Source organism: Melopsittacus undulatus, chromosome 2 (genome assembly GCF_012275295.1).
Source record: "Melopsittacus undulatus isolate bMelUnd1 chromosome 2, bMelUnd1.mat.Z, whole genome shotgun sequence".
In the NCBI taxonomy this organism is placed as follows: domain Eukaryota; kingdom Metazoa; phylum Chordata; class Aves; order Psittaciformes; family Psittaculidae; genus Melopsittacus; species Melopsittacus undulatus.
Genome location: NC_047528.1, coordinates 12,893,713 through 12,914,756, shown reverse-complemented (window position 1 = coordinate 12,914,756; position 21,044 = coordinate 12,893,713). Strand labels below are relative to the sequence as shown.

Sequence of the window (21,044 nt, the reverse complement as noted above, 5' to 3'; positions counted from 1 at the left end):
TATTTTATCTCTGTTTATTTTTCCTTAATACATTTTTTTAGCTATTTTTTCTTAAAATCCTAAAAGTACTACTATGAAGTGAGATGAAAGTTAAAATAGTTTTCTTGCAAGACATATCTGTTTAAGGTATAAGGGGTGGATTTGCAGAAGATCTAGGTATCTGAATTTAAAAAGTGTAGATAGGAAAGTTCTTGTCAGTGAACTTCTTCATAGAAAACACATGATGGAGCAGGCCATGTAGCTCCTGACCTTGTCTCTTCCAGATGATCGTAAATCACTGCGAAGTTATAGCGTAATGAATTCTTTCCTCTCCCATGTGTATTTGCTGTGCAAATTGAAATACTTTGAAGGGATGAGACTGAGAAAATTCCTGACTGTATTCTCTCCCAGCATAGTCTGTGATATATGTCATGGTTACATTCAAAAGAAACACAAAGTCAGATGGCTTGAGGCAGTAGTATCACATCTTGGAGTGTTTCCCTGTGTGTGGACCACTGCTGCCATCTTGTGAAATAGACTTTCTTCCAGTATAGGGTTTAGATTTATGAACCCTGATTATGATCTCTCAGAGACAGCTTCTTATTTGTAGCTCAAGGCCATCTACATCGAGGAGACTTACTGACAACATGCATAAACTTCTTTTGGTTGTAGAACATGTCATGAGGGTCATACTAGAAATGATACCTTAGATGTGAAAAGTAACTGGAGCACTAAATCATAGATGCAACTATTTATTGGGAAATAAGTTAGCTTTTAGATAAGTAAAATGTAAGGAAATTCCTTGTCTATGATGATGTCTAAGATTGTACTTTCATGATCACTTTAAGCAAAGGTAACTGCTAAGCACTGTCCTGGTCATGCATCCCTGTGATTTCACTTAAGATGGGTTAAACACTATCTGGCTGCACTTTCCAACAGATAAGGAAATTATATGCTTGAGAAATACCCCAGAAAAAGACATTAATTAACAGGTGGAGGTGATCCCTGTTCTGACTCACCACATGGGAGTGCAGGCACTAATGCCGGAATAGTGGGAGGGCACATCTAGAGGTGGAAGAAGACAATGGAAAATACTTACACATGGGCAGCACACACTTGAGTTGTTTCAAAATGACCATGAAACCACAATCCAAAGCTTGTTTCACAGCCAGTCTGTCATTTAGCAAACTGAGTTGTTGTGCTCCTTGTGAATGACTTGTTTGGTAGCATTGATTTCGGACAAAGAAAGGCAGAGTGTTAGTTTGACAAAGGTTTTCAACTCTGAAAAAGGTTTGCTGTTGCTTACACTTTGCAGTGTCTCAAAACAGCATTTGAACATACCCTGAAAACTGCTATCACTGTTCATAGATAATAATTAGGAATAGAGACTACCAGAAAGTAATAGGAAGGGAGATTTAAAGTAGATGTAGAAATAACCAGTCCATTCAGATCTAACAGATTAAATTTCTATGTCTAAGTCATTTAAGAGCTGGAACAAGATATCAGATGTTGAACAAACCTGAAATAATTTTCTTTTATGATAAGAGTAACACTTTAAATAACAAGAAAATACCTCAGTGCATTGAGAAAAGCCTTTTATTTATGGAAAATATCTTCTGTTTTCATTGTTGAAGGTATTATCTGCAGTCAGTTTGGAATGCTGTGTAAACTTCTAGGGTGTTGGGGTGGAAATTTAATCTTGTCATACCTAATTCATCTGGTTTGAGATGAGACTTTGTAAAATTAGACCAAGTTACTGGATTTTCTGGTTAATGTACAATGAATTCAGTTCAGGTTACAAACTTTGTAATGCAATTGTGGCAGTCATTTCAGTTGAAAACTGTCTTCCCAATAAATACATGCAGTAAAACATACTCACTATACCAACATCTTGAAAAGTAAGACTGAAGTGCTGCAAAAAACCATAAACAATTTTCTGTATTTCCTTATGTGGTTTATTCTATTCACTTCTGAGTTTAGATAAGGCTGTAGTAATGTCTAAGTTTACCTAAAAGCCTTTGGTGTATATTTACATGTAACATTTGTAACTGTGTCTTTAATGACATAAATCACTACAAAATAATACCATTGCTATTAGCAGTACAGTATTAGACTTGTATAGAGAATATGAAACTCCATCAATGTCTAAAAGAAAATATTAATCATTAGGGTGTTTTTAATTAGTAACCACCCTTTTTTGTAGTTAGCATTCAGCCTTCATAATCTCTAAGGTTTGGGTTTGTTTTGTTTTTCTGGGGAGCAGTAAGATCCAAATAATTAAACATTCAAAATAATAGCACATTCATTACAATTAAAAACCAGCTGTTGGTTGTAGGTACAAAAATGTCAGAATATTCATGTGTATAAATTTTCTCTTCAATTTCTGTAATGTGGTAATTCAATTGCTAACAAGGTACTTTCTTCAAACAAGCAGTACTGGAGCTGTTCCTTATTTTCATGTTGTGTTTTTTTTTTTTGGTGTTTTTTATTTTTTTCACCTTTTCTGGGTAAGACAGAGGATGAAAGAGTCATCGTTCTATTCCCTGTGCCTATCCATGTGGCAGCTCCCACAGGAATTTGTCAGACTTCAAGTTAGCCAAGAAGAGTTTCTGTGTATGAAAGCGCTCTTACTTCTCAACACAAGTAGGTTCTTTGATTTCTTCTTTTACTGCTAGGAAGAGTATTGAACCATGTTGTTTAACTTGACAATTGCTAACCTGTATGGCTTAACCAATTAAAACTTCCTTAGGAGGAATGTTAGTATTCCAAGGCCTACAAATGTCTTTTCTAGTGTTTATAAGGAACAAATAATTTGTGATTCATTCTTGGTTTTCATTTTCAAATCAAGTGTGCAGAATTTTTACCTGAAAGCTCTTCAGCTTAAATGACTTTATACGGATTAAAAAAATAAAACCTTACAAGCATTAGAAATACATTGAAAAAATTTAATAATTTGTCAGGACTCAGGGCCAGGAACTTAAAGCCTACTTTTTCAAAAGAATTCGGGAGATGGACATGGCAAACAATACTAACTTGTATTCAGCCTCTTGTAGTTGTAAGTAGGTTAAGTTTAGCACAAACAGAAACCTATGGAAATGTTTTTCTTTGGTTTGTTTCTCTAGAACAAAAGCCATGGTCACTTTTAATCATACAGATTTATTAAAGCATCCAGCATACAGCTGCATTCCACTTTAAATGGGGAATGTGGTATTTGATGAAGGTATCTTCCAACCTTTTCTAAAATACTAACAGGTACATCTGCAAATGAAACTCCAGATGGAAAGGTTTAAAATGGTGCAGGTGCTACTAGAAATGAGAACAAGCACCTCTGAGAAGTATAATTGGAAAAATACTGAAGTTTGGTTCTCTACACACCGACAGAGTCAGAGGAGAGCTGTGCAAATCCTGCATAACGTGCTTGTTGGGTGGAAAGTGTAGGAACTAAAATTTATTCTTATATGCTGTCTTTGGCTGCATGCTAAAACATCCCTTGGTCTCAGCAGGGCATAAGCAGTAAAGATTAAATTTAGCTCGTATGAACATTAAAAATACTAAAATAATAGCAAAATACCATATATTCTGCTAAAGCAATAAAAATAATGTGGACAAAAATCCATTCCTGCTATAAATCTAGTTGCTTTGTTGAATTCTGAACGCATTCTTAGTTTAAATGCTTTCCATCTTGTTTTCATCACAAATGAACTCCCTTGCCTATCATTTGAATCTTAGAGGGAAGTTTTAAATTCCAGTGAAATTTAGATCCATTTGTTATGTTCCAGCCTTGCATTTCTGTCCCAGAAGGTTCAAAGCAAATTAAGGAAGCATTACAATGGTCCTATCACTGTTACATATGTGTACATCAGTTTAACAGTATTCATCAAACTACCATTCTTTAACTGCATTGCATTCAGAAATTCCTTTTTAGAGTGATTTGTTTATATATATGCAAGAAATTAGTTATAAAGGAAAAAAAAAGAAAGTATTTCTGCCTGTGCTGATGAGCTTTGCTTTTTGTTCTCTCCTGCACTTATTGTCTTGTAGGAAAAAACAGTTTGTCAGATCTTTGGGAAAAGGAACACACCTAACCGTTGTTGCTGAGACATTTAGTAGACGTTTGGTACTGTATAAATATAATTCCACAAAACTCTTCTTAAAAAAACATATAACCTCATTGTTTCTCTGAAGTGTTTTTTAAGACTACTTTTATTTCAGTCATGGTGTTCATTTTAATCCTCTTCAAATGTGAAAGTATGGCCATTTCAAGCTTTCATATACTAACAGTAAATCAAGTCTGAACTTTTAGTTTCTCATTCTGTCTTCTGTTTGATTTATTATTTAGATGAACTCTTTTTTACTTTTTCTTTCATTCTGAAGAAGCAGTAATTTGCATTAAACACAACAGAATGTCAGTTTCAATACATTTCTAATTCTGAATGCCCCCCCAGCCTATGTTTTAACATTATTTTTGATTTTACAGTTTTTCCATTGAGTTTGCTGTTACTTAGGTGTATTCTATGTATTGTATTTGTGACAGTTTTAAAGATGTCTTGAAAGCAGAATTAGTCTTTTCAAAACTGGACCGACATTTTTGTGTTCTGCAGTTGTTTCCATTTTACAGGTCCTTGTTTACTATATGCAACATGCTGTGTTAGCAGTACCCCATAAGTTCTAAATAGGGCTCCATATTGTAGAGGCCGTGTGCAATTGGGAAGTAGTACTATGAATAGTTCAGAAATGCCTTGATTTAAGAAAGCAGACCTATACCAAGAAAAGAGAGAAATAAGCACATAGCAAGTTCAGTTCTAGCTCAAACACTTTCCAGACTTTGATTTAGAGGAATTGCAAAATCTTGTTGCATAAGATTTTGGCTGTGTTCTTGCCACTGAACAAAAGCATCCGCATTCTTTACATATATTCAGAGGGAAGGAACATTTGAGCTACCTGTGCTTAAGTTGCATTTGTGCATGTAACACATTGTAATTCTTCACTCAAATAAGTAGCTTAGTGGAACTTCTTGTGATTAGACAAGAATGTGACCATGCTTTTGCAGAATTCTAGGGAAATGGGCTATTCACTGCTGGAAGAGATCTTTTAACTTAATTCACAAGGGAAATGTATGGATTAAATTGCTGGTTCATAGATAAAAGTCAAGGTTATCATCCACCTAACCCTAAATTCCATCAGAATGTCAGTTGATACGAAAAGGATTTCCTAGATGTCTGTAAATGTCCTGTTAAGACATACCCTGAACCACCTAGGCTTTGACAAGCTGTTCTTTTCCCATGACTCAGCTTTTCCCTGACATGAGTATTCCTGCCTGTATTATTCCTCAGCATGTTGTATTCTCTGCAAACCAGAACTTGTGCCTTCCATTCAGACCTGTGATGTAGATGTGACAGTCACACTTTCAGATATTTCCTCTATCTGGACTTCAGAGGCCATACTGAGTCAAACCAAAATCCCACCTCCTCCATCTCCATCAGCCACTGAAAAAACCTAACATGGCATTCCTAAAAGCTGGACTGTTCTTAGGTATAGTGTTATAAATGTACTTTCTGTAGAAGCAGTCACAGTTTCTATTCTCTATTTTTATTTTTGTTTGAATTCTGTTTTAGTTAGGACTCAGACCCTGACTTCTGTAGCCTAGTTCAGTGCTTAGACACCTTTAAAGTAAACCTGCTATTTTCGATATGTGTGTCTCTCTCCTTCCCCCGGACACTCAGCTGTCAGAGGAGACACTGAGCAAGAGACAATCTTGGCAAACAAATGGGATCGTTTCCTCTCTTGGGCAGTCTCCTCCAAAACAGGAGACCTCTACTTAACTCAGGTAGAACAGAGACATGAACTTCTGCCTTGACAGTTCTCTCTGCCCTGGGGGTGATGGACTGTTAGTTTTAGTATGTTTGCCTGAAGTGTCTCCTTTCCCCTTATGTTTTCCTGAGGAACCAGACATGACTTAGGCAGCTGATTTCAGAACAGGGTCTGTGATTTTGGAATGGAGAGCAGTGTTGCTCACGGTGTGGGATTTGCTGTCTAATTATGCACCGATTTTTTATCTTTTAATTTTTTTTCCTTTGAAGACTGTTGTGGCCCTATATTAGTCATGGTCTGATACCGGTTTGAAATGTTCTAGATACCTAGATAACTATCAGACGATTTATTTAGCTGAGCTAGTCCCCATGACATTCTTTTAGAGTCCATGGAGAAAAATAAGCATCTCTGCATTTCTTTTTAAGGATACTTCCAAAACAGTGAACATTCCTTGTGCCCAAGACCATGTTTTACTGTAGGATTATTAGAGTGAAGCAAGGATTTACATTTGATTGCCAGATGGGAATAATTGTTAGAGATTAATTTCTTAAAAGTTTTTAGTTTCTTAACTGCCTCTGACAACATAAATTGTAAGACTTGTGTATTTCACATCACCATGCCAGGAAAGTAAAGACTTGCACTGTTTCCTTACAATGCTACCAACACATACTGTCAGCAATCAGATATGATCTTACCACAACCATTAACAGGTTTATTTCTCAATGTTTTGTCCATATCCTTATTTTGGTCCTCATGGCTCACCTTTAAAAGATGAGTGAGTTCAACCATTTACTCCTCCTTGCTAGTCCCTCTAAAGTTGCTCACATGTAACACTCCTGATAGTGCATCTGTCCTATTAAGAGGTTCAAACAGAAGGCCTGAACACTGGGTGCTTTACTGTCTGCACTACTTAATAGTTGTTAGTTCATTTCTTGACTCCATTTTGAAGTCCCAGCTCCATCTAGATCTCTCTAACATAAATCTGCTACAAAGAGACATGGACCCTCATCAGTGTAAACATAAGCCAGTCCATAACAGCTTTCATCAAGTATGGGAGTGGTTCTTTGAGCCATCTTCAGCAGTGTTGTGGTTTAACCCCAGCTACCAGGGGTTTATCCACTGTATAGGTTTAACCCCTGTACTACCTATTAGAAAGAGAATTAGTTCTATCCCAGTCAAAAACAGGACAAGCAGAGAGGTGTCTGCAGAAGCTTATGGCTATTTCTAGACATCAGCAATTAGCAGAATTGTCCGATTGTTGCTGGTATGTCCCAGGACACTAACTCTGTCACTGTTTCTGGAGTAACCTTTGAACAAGAAGAAAGACCTGAAGTATAATAATGAATTGCACTTCACAGCCTGAAATACTAGAAATTGTTCTGTACTTAAATTTCTCCTATTGCTTTCAGAATAAATTGCAGCAGAAGTGTTACTTTCTTTTTTAGTTCCTTTGGAAGGTCTAAGAAGCCAAAGCCAATTTGATGAGATGAGAACAAATTATATTAGAGAACTGGTGAAAGCAATTGGTTTGCGCCAGAAAGGTGTTGTGGCCAACTCACAACGTTTCTATCAACTTACAAAACTGATGGATTCCATGCATGATGTAAGTTTACTTGTTAAAGTGGTTTGGTTTTTATGTGAGGAACTAGTATTTCTTACATGGAATTTTATGGAAAGTGGCTAGTCAGTATCTCTAAACAACAAAAGCAAAACCTCTGCATTTTTTATTTAGTGTGTATATTTGCATGTATAGATGGCTGTATATTCATCATATATATATTGTATATAATATGGTAGACAAGATTTAAGAAATATGATTTAACAAAAATGACAAGATTGAGAAATATGCATTGAATGCTACTATTTTGTTTTATTATTTCTGTAATGTAGCTAGTATAGTTTCAGGTTTTGTTAAGGACAGCGTATGTGTGTATACATGTTCATGAAAATATTTAACACAAAGAAAAGGCAATTCAAGTTGCAAAGTCAGGGTACTAAGAATTAGAGAAAGACAAATTTTGCAATCTTAATTTAACTACTTTTATGAATATATACTATGACATTTTTTCAGTTTCTGTTCGTATTTGGGAACTGAGTCTCTAGTAGTAATACGAGAGATTAATCTGTTTTAAGAGATGCATCTGAATCCTTTCGATAAGTCTGAGGTTTCATCATATATACTGTTGGCTTAGCATCCACTAAAACTGAGACATGACATTTTTTTATAACTTTGGCCCATGTGAATGTTGTTTTGTATTGTCTTGTTTATCTCTGCAAGAGAGGCAGAAAGCAGACAAAAACCAGGGCAACAGCTGATGTTTTTGCAAGCACTGGAGAAGCAGCACTAAAATAGTTTAGGAAGAATGCTTTTGAGTTTGGTGTTGGTGGTGGGATGCTCACAGGAAGTTCAGGGAAGGGTGGATCTTTTTATGTTTGTGTTCTTCTTTACTGTGCAAATCTGCATTCATTTTAGTTGTTCATTAATAAACACATTTATTAATCTAAAACCTTTAACTGTAACTAATTCCTCTTTCTGATGGGGGAAAAAAATGCAGCCTTTGAGAATCCCCTTTATGGGAGTTGAGAAGTGACAATATTGATAATTTTGTGGCTCACCCTGGGGTCTGGAGTCTTTTAATCCACTACCAAACCTCTTCAGAAGCTTCTGCTATCTACAGAACTCACATTTACTATTAGCTATTGCATCGTCTCAGATACAAGCAAAATGAGAATGAGACATGTATGAAAAGCATCCTTTCAGGTTAAGGTAGAGAATTCTGAAGGCAGGATATGGAGCTTAACTTTAAGTATTTACTGATAGTCAGACTGAAGTTGTCACTTGGGACTGTCAAAAATAAACCCTTCTGTGGATTAGCTTTATAATGATATATTTAAACAACAGAGAAACAGATAAAGCACAAAAATCTATGAATCTATATGAATATGACAAATATTGCCAGTCACTAAAAATAATACTAAAATTCACTAACAGTGTAGGAAAACACAGAGTTTTGCAATAACAAGTCCTGGCCAGAATACTACGCATAGTAGCCCTCTGCTCAAGCAACAGTTTGGATCAGTCTTGCTTAGCATAAAAGGGCTTCCTGCCTTACATGGAGTAATAATTTGCGATATGAGAATCATAGCTTCCAGAGGAAAATTCTGAGACTTCCTGTTTGGCTGTAGAGTCAATCTCTTAATTTCAAATGCTTAAAATAAGATAGTCTTAGTGGTTGTGAGCGAGGCTTGCTGCAAAACATCCAGCAAGGTGATGGTCAGGGTAATGTTTGGTCTATAAAGTATCTTCATTCAAATGCCTATTTTAGGCTGATAAAGTGATGGGAGAGACAAGATCATCACATTGGAGAGAATGTGTTGTTAAAGTCTAAAGTAGGAGAAGTAGTATGATATTTCACAATGTAAAGATCACAGGTCTTACAGAAAAACTTCTGTAAGATTGGAACTTGCAAGAGAAGATAGAAAAGGGGAAACGATCATAGTTGCTTTCAGGGGATGAGGGCCTGTGGTGTTTGATGTTTGTGGCATACCCAGATATGATCACAATCAGAACTGTGGAAAAGCTTGCAGGCAAACAGTAAATGCTGTCCCTCAGAGCAGTGTTTGGATAGCCTACAGTGATCAAGGCACTAAGATGTGCTGAATGTGAGAATAAAATGAAAGTTTGAATATTTGCTTAGTAATTGCCATTGTTCATGGTGCGCATCATAAGTGAGGATGATAATCTGTAATACCAGTAAGGCACTGTTTTTATGTGACATGTAGCTATGTTTAGTTTATGATTTTTGCCATGGGAGGATCTTTTAATAGGGAATGACAAGCACCCTCATTATTGATTCAGGAAATGACAGAGGAAGGTATATAAAGATGTCAGCTGATGGATGTATGAGAAACGTGATTTGCAGCATGCTTACCTGACTGATTACTGTTATCTTGATTTATCATGTTTGTATTTTGTTAAATCCAGCTAGTGAAACAGCTCCATCTCTTCTGTCTGAACACATTTCTCCAGTCCCGTGCGCTGAGTGTTGAATTCCCTGAGATGATGTCAGAGGTGATTGCTGCCCAGCTACCCAAGATTCTGGCAGGGATGGTGAAACCTCTACTCTTTCACAAAAAGTGAAATGTCTTTTCTCTTATCATAGAGATGATTTCTGGGTCATTTTTTGTTTGTTTATTTTGGTCAAGATTTTACAATGTCAAGACTTCAGTATATTTGTCATACTTACTCTGCCTACTGCTTTATACTTGTAACATACACAAGCCGTTTAAGCTTGATGTACATATTGTGGGTTCCTGATTCCTTAACTGCAAAAAATCACAACAGTTGTAAGAAATGTTTTGTAAACTTGGGTAGGTTGCTTTTAAGATATGTGTAAAAGTGACAATGGATAGAGTTTTCAGATTTATAAGAACAGTTATCTTAAACATTTTTCTTACATACTACACGCTCTCTAATTTCTGATACAACATGGTGTAAACTTTTTACTTTAATACACTGTGCATGGCTGCATGTGGGCATGTGTGTAATACAAGATTTTGGAGGAATTAAAATAAATATTGCCCACATTTTCCCACAGATATTTCACTTTTTATTAATTAATATGCCTCACAGAAGTATCTTTTCAAAGTCAGCTGTCCAGGATTACATAGGTGTTGCTCACCTTCATGAGTAACTAAAGTGTTAGGCACAAAGTATGCATTCGTATTCTTGTCTGTGCTCATGCTGCATTGAAATGCTGAGTCCAGTATGCTGTTTGCTGCACTGTTCAGTGTCGCTCTCCTTCCAAAATAGGAAAGCTTAGTAAATTTTCAGTGTATATTACAACAGAAGTAATGTGTGTGCAGGGCTGCTAAGCTTTGGTTTGTGTTATTTTGCTTAAAAGTTTAGCATTTACTAAAGCTTAATCACTTGGCTGTAATTCTAAATTCATCAACTTCAAAATTCTGTATTTCAGAAGCTTTAAGTAGAGATGTTTTCACTGACTACAACTCCTAATAATCTTAATGTTTTGAATTCCAATGCTGAATACTCAAACAGCCCTTAACATCAAATTATAGTGAGATTAAGTACAAAAAAGAAATTGAAAAGATGACTATAAACATTTTGATACGCATCAGGCTCATTTCAATGCTATTTAGTGGAGCAGCCTATTTCATATTTTAAAGGCATGACACTATAATTGGGGTAACTCTAAAAGAGGAATTAGACTATATTAGCTTTATACATTAAAGAAGAATGTAATGTTTACTATGAAAATAATATTTGACTGAAAAAATATGGTGATGTTTGTTCCTTTGATGTGGATATAAAGCAGCTCATGCATTTAAGGCAGTAAATTGTGTATATGTTAAAAAAACAGAGAAACAGATAAAGCACAAGAATTTATGAATCTATTAAAATACAACAAATTTTGCTAGTCTATAAAAATTATACTCAGATTCTCCAACAATTTAGGAAATCACAGAATCACAGAAGGGTTGAGGTTGGAAGGGACCACTGGGAGTCATCTAGTCTGACCTCTCTACTAAAGCAGGGTCGAGTACAGCACATTGCTGAGGATTGTGTCCATGCAGGTGTGGAATATCTCTTCAGAAGGAGACTACACAACCTCTCTGGGCAAGCTATTCCAGTGCTCAGTCACCCTCATGGTAAAGAAGTTCTTGCTCATGTTCAGGTGGAATTTCCTGTGGTTTAGTTTATGTGTGAAATGGCAAGTCTTGGATACTTGCTGGCCACATGGTTTTGCTCTTCTCCATTCCATGTTGGATGCATCCATTGTGTGATAGCATAATGTTGATCATGTGTAGGTTCATCTTCATAGACGTGATATCCTTGTCACCTGAACGAAGTCCCATGGGACATAAGATCAAATCAGGGTGCTCCTCGTTAAAAGCATAAGTGATGTTGCTTGTTCATAAAAGTTATGTTCTGTTCTTTAAAAATTGTGTGCAAGTATCAACTAAAGGTATATTTAAAGCTATCCTGTCGTTCTTTCCTAAAGCCAATGAGGAAGGAGCTACATTATGACTGGGGATAAAAATGTTTCTAAGGTTCCCACATAACAGTACAAAACCCACTGGAGTTGGTGTGAAGATGTGTCCCTGGATAAAATGGTATAAGCATAATTTTGTGTTAGGTGACTAGGTTCATCGTTGCTAACTGCCCAAAGACAAACAATTTATTTCATATTCAGTACAATCTGACTTCTGTGATCCTTAAAGCAATTATGTTTTAATAAATAACACAAAAATCTTTATTTCTACATCTTGAAGTCTTGTTTTCTTTATTTTTCTCTGTATTTAGATTCAGTAATTGTGGAGCTTAATGTCCATTTCAACTATTCCACTTTCGTGTAGCAACAATATTTTCTTGCATTCTTTGTGAATTTAAGCATTGCCGCTTAATTTACTGTAGAATAAACTATGTCACTGTTTAACAGCTGTTAACAGAAACTTCCCACACTAAATATTATTCTTCAACACCCTAATTGTGAAATTAGAAAACAGACTAGGCAGTATGTTTGCCCTGGACCAGCCTCCATCCGCCTTTTATTCAATCCCTGAAATCTGTTCCAAGTGGCTGCCATGTCACCATGTCCCATAAATACAGCAGATTAATTTGAATTGCTCTGTATTTGTCTCAAAGGCATAATCAAAAAGGAAGAAAAGACACCTTTGGGTAATAGATGACAAAGGTTAAAAACATCTTCAGTTTGTATTTCTTAAAGATCTCTAACAGTAAAAATTCCCAGAACTTTACGGTCATGATAAATGCACTACATAAGACAGAACGCATTTGGCTAAATGTGTCTGCAGTATGAAATTAAAAAAAACCCATTGTTTTAATTTAAGAACTTCCAGCTTTGAACCCAGTTTATAAAATTGCCTTTAGTCTCTTTATCATCATTTGCTCTGGATTACATGGACATCATGAACACTGGTTGAAACTCAGGAGTGCTTCATTCCTTCCCTACAGAAATTGCAGGAACTGTGCCTTATCACTGCAGCAATGTCCAAAGAGCCATCAGCAAACTAGGTTTTTTCTTTCAGAGAGTATGAGGCTTTTCAGTCTCTGCATTAATATTAGTTTGAAGATTAAGGTATTTTTTGTCTTGAACTTTACAAATAGGTCCAAATAAAACATCTTGTAGTGCTTCTCAATATACTGACGAAGGCATAACAATTCTGGACCTTAATGTTACATTTTCACGCTAGAAATCAAGAGGTTTTGGTAGATGTACTTTTTGTTTTCTCACATTTATGATGTGCCTGATGACATTTGGAAGGTATGAGACCTGCTGTACTAGTTAGAAATCCTGCTATCTTCTTCAGAATGCAGACATAACTTTTTGTCGACAAGTTCATAGAATCATAGAATAGTTAGGATTGGAAAGGACCTTCAGATCATCTAGTTCCAACCCCCCTGCCATGGGCAGGGACACCTCACACTAAACCATGTCACCCAAGGCTTCGTCCAACCTGGCCTTGAACACTGCCAGGGGTGGAGCATTCACAACCTCCCTGGGCAACCCATTCCAGTACCTCACCACCCTCACAGGAAAGAATTTCTTCCTTAGATCCAATCTAAACTTCCCCTGTTTTAAGTTTCAACTCGTTACCCCTTGTCCTATCACTACAGTCCCTAATGAATAGTCCCTCACCAGCATCCCTGTAGGCCCCCTTCAGATACTGAAAGGCTGCTATGAGGTCTCCATGCAGCCTTCTCTTCTCCAGGCTGAACAGCCCCAACTTTCTCAGCCTGTCTTCATATGAGAGGTGCTCCAGTCCCCTGATCATCCTCGTGGCCTCCTCTGGACTTGTTCCAACAGTTCCATGTCCTTCTTATGTTGAGGACACCAGAACTGCACACAACACTCCAAGTGGGGTCGTACAAGAGCAGAGTAGAGGGGCAGGATCACCTCCTTCGACCTGCTGGTCACACTTTTGATCTTACACTAAGTAATGCAGTCCCACACCTGAGGCCAAGCCTCTCCTGTTCTGTGCAGTTTAGGTATTTTTGACCCAAAGTTTTCAGCATTGCCTTCTGCCAGCACTTCAGTGAAGCAAACAAACCAGCCCATGTAGTGAACCGTTTCCTTTGAGCTCTGCTGTCGTTACTCAGCTTTGTAGAGTCATTGCATTTATAGTTTCTAAAGACTTGCGGAGGTTGAAGTGCCTGCCAGTGGCAGCCCAGCTGTGTTTGGAGAGCTGTGACAATGCAGGGCAGAGAAGAGGAGGCCTCCAGCCCCAGAGCTGTTCTGCTCTTTCACAGCAGGTTGTTCACAGCTGTACCTGCTGTGCTCAAGGAAACACAAAAGGTCAGACTCTTAGCTCATGTTTGCAAAGGTCTTACCTGGATCAACAGTACTGACCAGCCTTTAGGGAAGGGGAATGTGGCGTCCTTAGCACCTTGTTCATGTAGCCTGAGTAATTAAACCAATTTCACTGCACATCAGAATGATCTGGTTGTATGTGTGCGTAATAAACTGGAGCTTAGGTAGTTTTGAACTCCGGCTGTTCCTCCAGCTGCACTGCAGTTAGGTTTTCTTGGGTAGTATCTACAGTAGAGAAGCTGAGAGTTCAGTTTGCATTTTCTGACCAGTCAATGCTTCATTAGTAGCTTAGGAGCTTTTTGGTTGGTTGGTTTGTTCTTCTTTTGAAGTACAGTAACACTTCTGTCATGCTTATTGGGAAAGTCAGGTGCTTTCCTGTGTTCCTACTTAAACCCAGATACTATCGGTGACATATCAGTAGCATGAACACTGATACCTTATACTCTGCTGCCGACACAAACTTGAGATCAGTTTATCCCCAAAGCAGGAGGGAGCTTTATTCCGTCCATGCAGCAGCGCAACTCCACGTACACACATCTTGCCTTACATGCCGTTTGTGGCACGCTGACCTTTCTTTCCTTCCTCTAAGCCAGCGTGCAGCCACAGAGCTCACATCCAAAGCCCTCCCAGCTTTCCATGGCTCAAGAGCCTGTGTACATCCTGCCAGGCTGGACTGTCAGTGTTGCTGGATTTATTGGTTTGTACTGCGTTGTGTCATGATGACCTGACTTGAGCAGAGGGTTTGGTTTTAATTTAGGTCTCTTTTTTCTGTTGGAAGTTGAAAAGGAAAAAAAATATTTTAGGTGTTTTTTCTTCTAAAATCTATGAGATTATTTTTCAATTAATGCTATTAATTAATTAGATTGATGTTATTTGCATGCAGAATGGTACTGTAGCTTCTCAAGCTCAGACAGAAACATGTAGTAAGAGGTGAGTGCATGGATAACTATAACCAAGTTAAGATTTAGCTGGCTGTTTATCTTGAAGGGAAAACAATCTTCAGAAAATAAGCCTTCAGTGCTGTTGAAACAAATGCAGCCGTTGCATAACTTCAAGTACGTGAGCAGCACTGCTCTCTTGATCTATTTCTTCACTCACATGTAGGCATTTTTTCCCTGGGTTGGGCGCACAGTGCTCTGTATGATAAAGGATATCAAGGAGTGGTGAGCTTTCATTTAATTCTAATTTATCATTTAAAACTGGCAACATTTCAGTTTCATGCCAGTGTGTGGTGTGCTTATTATAAAAATACCACCACAAGTCTTCTAGCCATAGATCATGGTTTTCTGACCATGAAAACTAAATTACCCTTTCACCTCTACACATACAATAGTTCCACCAATTTCACATTCAGGCATATCAGTGAGGAAGTTCTCACAGTGTCATTTAAATAGTCTCACTCTGTTGCATTTTCCCACAGCTCAATTTGAATATACACCCAGCCAGTTTAGTACTAAAATCTCTTTATGTTGAGGAAAAAGAAATACGTAATTGACAGCAATCCAGAACTCTGCATGAGTGAACTCCACAACAGCATACTATCAAACAAGGGGCTAGATTGGATGAAAAGCACCTAGGGGGCATAATAAATACCTTTGCCATCAAGTCAGAAATGAGTAGGAAGAGCAGTGCAGAGACGGTGTTATATGGGTGAGACTTACATGAACATCACCATAGGTTGCTCATTCCAGCTTGTAGTTTTCACATATGCCTGTTTTTCATATACTAGATAAAAACAGAGTAATGATTTTATACTTCATACCCTGTATTGTTAGTTTATGTCCAGTGTGAGACTCAAATCTGCAATAGCTCCAGTTGAGAACAATGTTCTCATCACAGTGCTTGTCAAAACCCCCTGATTTATTCCAGCAGGTCCATTGTGGCTGTATGGAGTATGAATAAGGAAAGCATCAAACAGATACAGCCATGTGTGTTCAGAAAGGTGTGTACATGCTTTTACTTAATAGTACTTGGAAACACCCAACTACCTGCAATCGCTATATAGTTTTAAAAGTAAACTTTGTTTCATGTTATACAGTGCCTGAATAAGGCTGACTGTATACTAAAATTTAATAATCCATTCCAAAACAGGGAGCTCCAAGGAGTCTTACATAATCTTTGAAAATCATAAAGCCATCAACTTCACAAACTCCCCAAAATGGAGACATCTGTTTAAAAGGCAGTTGGTTGCAGCTATTACCAAATGTATATAAATGTAAAGTTAAAGCTACTGCCATGAATAATAGTATTAATGCACAGTGGGGTTTTTTTTTTTGCAGCTGAGGCACACTGTGCATGCAGGACTGAAATACTCAGATTAAGATCACCCACATGCAGGCACACATGGGAATGCAGGCAGATGCTGTTACACTGGCACCCCGCACTTTGCTCGAGCCATGGCCAAGTCACAGTAATTTTACACAAAAGCATCAGTGCTGGGTTTGCTCTGAGAAGTGGTTGTATTTTGTACGTTTTGTATTTGAAACTTGCATATTTCAGACACAAGCTACAGCCAGCTTGTATTTGACTGGGAGACAGAAACGGCCACACTTCCTGAAGCTTTGTAATACAGGTCATGTGTCAGTTTGTCTGCTCACAAAGCAAGGTTATAAACACCTCACATTAAAACCCAATAAAAACTCAAACCTCCAGAATTTCAAAAACAGTACTTTAGCAAGATTTTAACTGAAGTACCCTTAAAGCCTCCCCTTAAGACAGCCATAAATGTTAACAAAACTACATGATAGAGAAAAGCACAACCAGAGGGTTAAAAACCTCTTGCAGTTCACAATCTCTTGCAGTTTCTGAATTTCAGACAACTACATCCTGTGTCCCACATTTGTAAAATGTTTCCTCTCTTCTCCTTCCCCTGCCTTTAACATGCTTTCTTTCCCAAGGGTTACTTGGATGTCTGAGGCATTAGCACTTCATGGAAGCTTCATAATCTTTGATGGAAAAATCAGTAGAAAGTCAAATAATCCTTAATTTGGAGACACACTACTTTCATTTCTCTGTATTTAACATTTAAGATCATGGACATAATTTACTGTTCATTGCTACTGTTTCTATTTTTTTAAAGAAGCATGTACAAGATTTCTGTATTTTCCTGTCATGAAGACGAGCCTGCATCTACATATTTGTACATCTGAGACAATAGCTTTCCACTATTTCTGTAAATGTGTTGTCTAGCTACATTGTGCCGTGTCCAATAAATTGGAGAAGTGCTTACATCGTAGTAGTATGAGAAGTGTTGAAGTCCTCAGTTACCACAAACTGACACCGTGCTGTCCCTGAACACTGCTCTACAGTCCTCAGTACCAGGCTGGTGGAGCCAACTTGTGCTTGCAGCCTTGTGAGGCAGCAGCCAAAGGCCAATATAAATTTGATTACTATGGCAGCTCCAGGTTAGAGACAACACATACAGCTTATGTATTGATTTTAAACCTATATGGCTGAGGGGAGGGAATTGTTTTCTGTTTTGTTTTCAATTCAAACCCTCTACAAGGCTCAAAGAACAGGAAACAAAAAATATTTCCTTTTATGTGGGGTTTTATTTTTCCATATATAGAAGGTACTGATTTTAACTAAAACTACCGTCAAACTGCTAGTGTATAAAACCAGAAAAATAAGTTACAACGCATTCCTCATCTTCCATCATAAAGACACACAAAGGAAGAATTTACTGATAAGTCTGACCTACAGTGCACAGGTGCATACACAGCAGCTCCAGTTAGAGATGCTGCTGTGGGAGCAGGGGCTGTGGTGCTGTGCTGCCGCTCCATACCAGAAAAAGTTCATCCAAGTAGAAACATAATTAGCCCAGCAACGGACATGCTGTGTAATGATGTATTTATATGTATTTTATAGCCAGGTTTTGAGAGTAAATTGCCCTTAGATACCACAGACGCTGTGCATGAGCTCACTGCTGTATATGTACTGATAACTGGGGTTCTCCTTTGCCAACAGTGGGATCTGATTCCTGTGGTATCAGATGCAGCATGCTGCAGGATTCCATCCATCCTGCAATCTGCAGTTGTGGGCAAGAAGGCTCTTTCCCTGCTGCCGGTGCACAGACAAGTCATTAACTTGGGCTAGTGCAACCTGTTCTTGGCTGCACCAACTGAGAAAACACCTCTGGCTTTTGAGGAATTGCCTCCAGCACTTTATGGGATCCTTTCCTCACCCTTAGCAGGTCCTTCTTCCCACCCTACTGCCTTCTGGCATGGTGTGCAATGGGCAAAGAGCAGGACTCTCACCCCATGAGGGCTGTGGGCACCAGGTAGAAAAGCTGGGCAATGTGATGTGCTCTTCAATGGGAGAGACCACCGCTTTCCCCCTCTCCTTTCATGGGAAAAACTGGCAATTCAGGTCTGGACTGGGAGTTTGAATACCAGCCCTTGGTAAGGATGCACTTTAATGTTACCATGCTCTCAGAGAAGCATTAACTGTGCCAATGACAATGACACTTTTCCACATTATTTCCAAATAATACAGTACACATCGAGAGTGATGTTTCAGTTTTATTTCTGAATGTCCTGGCTCTTGTGAATTGATCTCTTAGACATTATCAGTACTCCATGTGCACGTCATGAACAGGATGACAGGGCTGGGTTTTACCACATAGATAATTCAATATATAATAAGATAGATTAATTTAGTTTTAAAACATTCAATACAACTATACCATTACAGAATAGTAGAAGGCATTTGGTCAATACAAAAATACACAATTTCTTTAAAGTGGAAGTTCTGTTAGCAGCTAGCACATAGAAGAAAATAAAGAGTTTTTGAGACACTGAAGAACTTCAAGGTGTCAAAGGTTAGGACTGTGCTTCTACTTAAATATGCATTCACTTGAACACACCTACACTGATACCTTTCTTTAGCCCCAGTTATTTATTTATGCAATGATGTTCCTCTGGATTGAGTGGAATGAATATATATATAATGACCAAATTCAGTCTGAATGCATACCTCTTTTGCTCAAAAAATGCTTTTGTGTTTTGTGTTTTTAACTGACAAGGTAATGGAAGGGTGTAACAAGCAAAATAAGGTTACTCATTATTTGAAATGAGATGTTTAAGCCCTTTGAGATAGGTTTTGCTTTAACCTTCAGCTAATATCAGCTAAATGGGATGTTTCTTCATTGTAACATCACAGACTCTGTAATGATACAGATGCTACAAAGATTGACTCACCCCTGCACAGTGTAGGTGAGCTGCCACTTAAACATACTAATGAGTTCATGCCATAACCATCGGCTGTGCACAGGGGAGACTGTCCTGCTATTTTGTAATTATCTAAGTCAAAGAAGTAAGCGGTGTCAGAGATCCTGCCGTGCAGAAAACCATCGTTTCCTTTCACATATGTCAATAATAAAGATGCTGCAGCACTTGGGAAGGCACCAAACTGAGCCAAGGCTGAGCTGACACTATGAGGAGGTCCCCTGTCCCAAATCACCCACTGTGCTGTAGTGGGTTTTGTGTTAACACTGTTTTACTCAAATGGGAGGCATCCTTCTGGGGAAGACTGACCCGAAGGAGTGCCTTGAGAGTTACGGAAAACAAAGAGCTGTGTTGGTTCCTGCTGCATTCAGGAGAGAAGCTGTTTGTAGAGACCTTGTACTGGCTTACAGGTGCATCCAGGACAAGATGCACACAACATCATGATACAGAAACACCCTTTCTTGATCTTCCCTCTGGACAAAAACTATGCAGCAAAGCTAATTCTGTTAGCTAAAACCCACAAGAATATTCACCTGAGTTTCTCATGCTGATCCACTTACAGATATCCAGACATTTGGCTTCCCGGTTCATTTAGTTAGGAACGTTTCAGGGGATCATTTAAACAAAGATGAGAGAATATTGTTAAGGAGAGGCTTCAGCAGTGACAGAACCAAACATCTGTGTACAACTTGGTTCTGCCTTTCTCTGAAGGTAACGTTAATTGTGCTTGCTTGTTTTGCATCATCTCGATGACAGGGGGATAGGGATTGCAGAGAGAAGGACCCATTCCAAAGCAAAAAGGTGTTAGAAATCAGAGTAGGAAGCTGTGTGGAACTCTCATATGGCATTCACTGCAGATTTCTCACCAAAGGGCCCAGGGAGATACCTTATACTCAGCCTGTAACAGGGCAGGCAGGACATTGTGCAGAATGATCATTTTTCCTATCCAAGGTAGGAACAATTTTTCATACTTACAGAAAAGAAACAGTACTTTTTAAACCAAACAAGCATCAACCAACAGCAACAGCAGGACAAACAAACTTAAAAGGACTGTTTAAGCTGTGGTGTCTTGTAAGGACACATTTGCACCACTGCTGCCCAGCGGTGTCACAATTTGCACCTAAATCTCTGAGGTCTTCTGCTGTCTACCTGCTTCCTTCAGATGGTACCACCAGATGCATTTTTGGGGTGAGTTTTCCCTGCTGAGAGGCATCCTGTTTGTTTTGTGGCAATTCAGGACTCCCAGTCATCGCCACATTCACAGCCTCCTTTTCCAGCACTCCGTGCTCAGCTTCACAGCTCGCACACACCGAAACCCTAATCTTTGTTATCTTCTTGTGAGGCCCTTGCAAGCAGCATTTGTTTCTTTCTAGGAACCAGCTGTATCCTGTACACTGGCTAATTTATTAGGAGGAACACTACAGATTGACCAAGCTCAGGTTTCTTATCTTCCTTCCGCCCTGGACTGTGAATTGTCCTCTGACAGGTTTCTCATGGGGCTGCACACACTGCACTGTCTCACCTGCTTACGGAGCATGCTGGCATTTCCCCAGTGATGCTGTGAGCATCTGGCCACATCTGTACCACAGAGCCCCAACAGGAGCTTGTTTGTAACCCATGGCTCCTGCTCTAAGCTGTGCTGTGCTGGGACTAGCTACACGCCCTCCATCAACCC

General features: G+C 38.5%; 1 protein-coding gene across 1 annotated transcript in view; it reads left to right on the top strand.

Annotated features, from left to right (window-relative positions):
- PGR (progesterone receptor) overlaps positions 1-12,021 on the top strand; it is a 37,288-nt gene extending 25,267 nt beyond the window's left edge. Inside the window, exons 6-8 of the mRNA XM_034060166.1 lie at positions 2,492-2,622; positions 7,236-7,393; positions 9,776-12,021. Of these exons, the coding sequence (XP_033916057.1) occupies positions 2,492-2,622; positions 7,236-7,393; positions 9,776-9,931 (445 nt within the window). The 3' untranslated portion in view covers positions 9,932-12,021. The remainder of the gene's footprint in view (positions 1-2,491; positions 2,623-7,235; positions 7,394-9,775) is intronic.
- Positions 12,022-21,044: the final 9,023 nt, after the last annotated feature.